The sequence below is a fragment of the Cyprinodon variegatus genome, unplaced genomic scaffold, assembly GCF_000732505.1.
Source record: "Cyprinodon variegatus isolate N-32 unplaced genomic scaffold, C_variegatus-1.0 Scaffold1188, whole genome shotgun sequence".
NCBI lineage: Eukaryota > Metazoa > Chordata > Actinopteri > Cyprinodontiformes > Cyprinodontidae > Cyprinodon > Cyprinodon variegatus.
This window is the reverse complement of record NW_015151641.1, coordinates 198,270-202,296: the sequence shown is the minus strand read 5'-3', so window position 1 is coordinate 202,296 and position 4,027 is coordinate 198,270. Positions and strand designations below refer to the sequence as shown.

The 4,027-nt window shown below is 47.2% G+C and overlaps 2 protein-coding genes across 2 annotated transcripts in view; one reads left to right on the top strand and one right to left on the bottom strand.

Moving 5' to 3' along the window:
- Nucleotides 1-795, bottom strand: part of LOC107102016 (chromosome unknown open reading frame, human C1orf109) — a 3,313-nt gene extending 2,518 nt beyond the window's left edge. The window contains exons 1-2 of the mRNA XM_015401149.1: nucleotides 653-795; nucleotides 318-568 (exon numbers count right to left, since the gene is read on the bottom strand). Coding sequence (XP_015256635.1) covers nucleotides 318-568 — 251 coding nt within the window. The 5' untranslated portion in view covers nucleotides 653-795. The remainder of the gene's footprint in view (nucleotides 1-317; nucleotides 569-652) is intronic.
- A 229-nt stretch (nucleotides 796-1,024) lies between these two features.
- Nucleotides 1,025-4,027, top strand: part of cdca8 (cell division cycle associated 8) — a 6,306-nt gene continuing 3,303 nt past the window's right edge. Inside the window, exons 1-9 of the mRNA XM_015401147.1 lie at nucleotides 1,025-1,185; nucleotides 1,322-1,436; nucleotides 2,675-2,803; nucleotides 2,911-2,954; nucleotides 3,032-3,104; nucleotides 3,179-3,246; nucleotides 3,323-3,405; nucleotides 3,479-3,577; nucleotides 3,649-3,778. Coding sequence (XP_015256633.1) covers nucleotides 1,346-1,436; nucleotides 2,675-2,803; nucleotides 2,911-2,954; nucleotides 3,032-3,104; nucleotides 3,179-3,246; nucleotides 3,323-3,405; nucleotides 3,479-3,577; nucleotides 3,649-3,778 — 717 coding nt within the window. The 5' untranslated portion in view covers nucleotides 1,025-1,185; nucleotides 1,322-1,345. The remainder of the gene's footprint in view (nucleotides 1,186-1,321; nucleotides 1,437-2,674; nucleotides 2,804-2,910; nucleotides 2,955-3,031; nucleotides 3,105-3,178; nucleotides 3,247-3,322; nucleotides 3,406-3,478; nucleotides 3,578-3,648; nucleotides 3,779-4,027) is intronic.

Genomic DNA, 4,027 nt, shown 5'->3' with positions numbered 1-4,027 from the left:
CCCATGCAGTACCTCTGAGGACCCCCTAGGGGTCTTGGACCCCCTGTTGAAGACCTCTGGCCTAGAGATTAGAGCTCTCTGGGCACCTCACCATGGCAGCCCACTGCTCCCCAAGGGGAGGGGCTAAATACAGAGAGGGAATTTCTCCACTGTGGTAAATAAGGGGATTTATTTTTATTTTTTTTAATATATATATATATATATCTTCAGGGGATTTTGTTTTCCTGTTTACTTGTTGCCATTACCAACATGGCCACTATGTGTCAGCAACGTTCTGCCAGTGGGTCTGTGGTGTTCGTGTCCTGAGCTCCACTTACATCCTGCCTCTGAGTCTCTGCAGCAGGAGGTCTGCCTCCTGCACTAACTGGAACCGCAGCCGCTCCTGGAGATCCGGAAACACCCTGAGCGGCGTGTCGGAGAGCCGAACCCGAGCCAGACCTCCCATCTGCTCCCCGAGGTTCCCTAAAGACTCTGCCAGGGAGTCGCACTCCTGCAGGATGCTCCCCCACACCCCCTGCTGCTCCTGCAGAAGGAGGAAGCTCCTCCTGAGCGCCCCCTGCAGGGACATCTGTGCGAACCGCAGTGAGAGGTTACGGTCACTTCACGCGCCCACAGCAACAAACACTAAATGTCACAGATTTATTCAAATTACCTGAACTTTATTCACGCTCCGTCAGAGTTGAACCTTCATCAAATCCGAGGCTTCTACTTTCCTCCTTCCGACCACCTAAGCTAGCTGCGGCATGCTAAGCTAGCTGCGGCATGCTAAGCTAGCCCGGCTCCTCTGAAGCGTTTCCGGTCTGCTGATGTCAACAAGCAGCGGTGATGCCTTCACGTTGCCCGGAAAAGTGGAAAGTCTGCGATTTAACATCAATTTTTGTTCTTTTCTGATCAAACTTACATTTCTTTATTGTAGTATTTTTTTAAATGAAATGATTTAGGGCTTCAAAATCAACCTGAATTCATTCTAATAAAAGAAAAACGAAACAATAGTTGGCGTTGATAGTTACGCACTAATGCAGCATAAGGTTAACCAATAGAGAGAGGCGTTTCTGATCATGCGGGAAGACCGAACGTTTTGATTGGTCAATGTGATGCTTAAGCCCCTCCCACCACTGAGATTTGAAACGCGCATAGAAAGCAGACGGAGGGCGGCAGCGAAGCAGAAGAAACGTTAAAGTTCAGGTAATAATAAGCGGCGCCATGTTTAATAGTTAATGTTTGGATTAGATTTGTTTTTATCTCAGCTGTTGATCGATAATGAGTCTCAAACAGCATAGCTGCTGCCGTTAAATCCTCCATATTGGCCCCTGTGCTGCAGACATTTGGCCCCTGAGCTGCAGACATGGCTCCCACCAAGAGAACCACCAAGTTGCAGAGCAACAACCCGAAGAAAGCCAAGCTGGAGGCTTTTCTGGACGACTTTGACAGCGATGGTAGGTTTCCAGTTCAAGAAGCTAAACTAGGAAATGCATGTAGATAATCGATCCTAGATCAGAGAAGATTGAACATGTTTTTTTAATTCCTTCTACCTGTTAGTCAGAAAGTTACAGCAGCAGATTTTCCTCCTCAGGGAAAAATTAAAGATCATGTTGTTTTTAAAAAACTAACCTGGTTCTCAGATTAACCAGAATCCTGTCTGTTATGCAGCANCAGATTTTCCTCCTCAGGGAAAAATTAAAGATCATGTTGTTTTTAAAAAACTAACCTGGTTCTCAGATTAACCAGAATCCTGTCTGTTATGCAGCTCTAATATTTTTGTCTTTCTGCTCATTTTCCATCATATTTCCTTAATGATGATTAAAGGTGGAAAAACATTTTTAATCAGTTTTAATTTACAGAGTGAAATTAATTAATTGCTTTTTAACTGAAAACCAGATTTGACTAAATGATCAATAAAACCCTTTTAGAGTTAAACTGTTGACTAAATGAACAGATGAGAACAGAATCATATATTAATTGTTTTTTATGCGTTATTTAGGTTTTTATTGTGTAGTTTTGTTTAAAACTCAGATATTTTCTGATGTTTCTTCCAAACCTGCTTCTATAGAAGCCTGAATGTCAATTATGACATTTTATTTTTCACTGAATTTACTAAAGATTAGAAAGCAGCAAAGAATAAAATACTGCCTTTAATATTTGCTGTAAACAAGTTAGTTTCATTTCTACAACTGACAGCAGATCTATGACTGTAGATCTGTGCTTTAAGCTTTGCCTTTAGAACATCAGTTATTCAACATGTTGCATTTAATGCAATTAAACGGCAGTTATGGAAACAAACCATCCGAGCGTGTTGTTCAGACTCCCTACGGTGGCCCTGAAGGCTCATCTGGGCTGATGTGGGAACGTCTGAGCTGCTGCAGCCTGAATCGTCCCAGTGGACCTGAGCTGGTGATGCTGGTTGTGCTTCAGATTTTCAGGTGATGGAGGAACAGCGAGGACGCAGGTTCCCCGCTCAGACCTTTACCATTAAAAACTGCCATCATTTCCATTTTAACCATTTTAACGTGCCGCCACGGCTTCTTTAAGGGATGAACTACAGCAGCTGAGCCGCTTCCTCTGCTCCAGGCTGCTCTTCCTCCTCACATGCAGCTAAAAGCAGGAGAAAAGTAGCGCTGGTTTATCGGAGCGGGTGGGCGGAGCCGCGGTTTTTCTGACGCTTCTGTTTTTGCAGTGAAGACCCGGCTGGTCCAGATGAAGGAGAAACTCATCCAGCAGCTGAAGGACGTGGACAACAGCTACAACGTTGATCTGCTCAAGCTGCCCAAGGCGGTGAGGAAGATGCCGTGGATGGAGTTCTACAGTAAGTCCCGCCCACCTGAAGATGCTCCGTTTGAAGGACAGATGTAGAAATGTTAGCGACTAGAACTGCTTCCCTTTTAGACCAATGGGCTTTTCTGTTTCTGTCAGCTGACCTGGACAACCTGAAGGATCCAGAGGTAGATGATGCCAAGGTAAGCATGTTCTTCCTCTCTGCTTCTGGGCTGAATGTCTGGCTGCGTGTTCACCTGCAGCCGTGTCTCCTGAGCAGAGTGAAGAGGAGACGGCCACCATGGAGAACGTTCTGGAAAAGGCCACCGCCGTCCTCAAATCGGTGAAAAAAAGTCAGTCCACCAGCTCTGAGGTTCTGACCTGCTGATAAGTTCTTCTGCTGACTCTGTTCTGGTTCCACCTGCAGCCTCCAGGAAGAAAGGCGGCGCCAAGTCCAGCTCTGATGATGAGAACATTCTGAGCTCCTCCAGGAAGGTATGCAGAGAATCGGCAGGAAGCGGCGGCCTTTAAACAAACCGAGCGCCATTAACCCTTTCCTGTTTGGATCCAGGGCCGAGGAGCCAGAAAACCTCCGTCTACAACAAAGAGGACCAAAGCTGCGACCATCAGCAAACAGAGCACCACCATCAGAAGGTGAGCGCGGCGGAGGCTCCTCCCCTCCCCAGACGTCGCCTCTCAGAGCCACTGACCGTCCGTCTGTTTTCAGATCCAGCAGGAAACCTCTGGTGACGCCCGCCAGGAACCTACTGGACTCGTCTCTCTTGATGGGACCGACTCCTCTCATCACGCCACGCTTCGACCCCAGGTAAGGCTCACCTGGACAGGAAGTAGTCTGCTGTCTTCAGGCTGCCAACCTCTTTGCGTCTGTATCCTCAGACTCCCAAAGACCCCCGCCATCAGAGTCCCCCGCCACAAAGAGAGGGTCTACAGCATCTCTGTGAATGGCTCCCCCATCGCCGCAGGAAGCCAGGACATCATCATCAACGTCCCAGTGGGGAACGGAGAGGTGGGGGTCGACCAATCAGTAGAAAGTCTGTATAAAAATCAACGAGTTTAGTGAACGGAGCCTAAAGCATGGCAGCAGCTGGAGGGGGCGGAGCCTGTTTGTGTTGTTTCCCCCAGAAAATGTAGAAATTTACTTCCTGTATGTAGAGGTAGCATGCAGCTAACTTTAGTCTTTGTTCCATCACTACTTCAGTCCTGATGATGGAAGGAGGTGAGCTGGACCAGAGGTGGACATTTGATCAGGAAGACA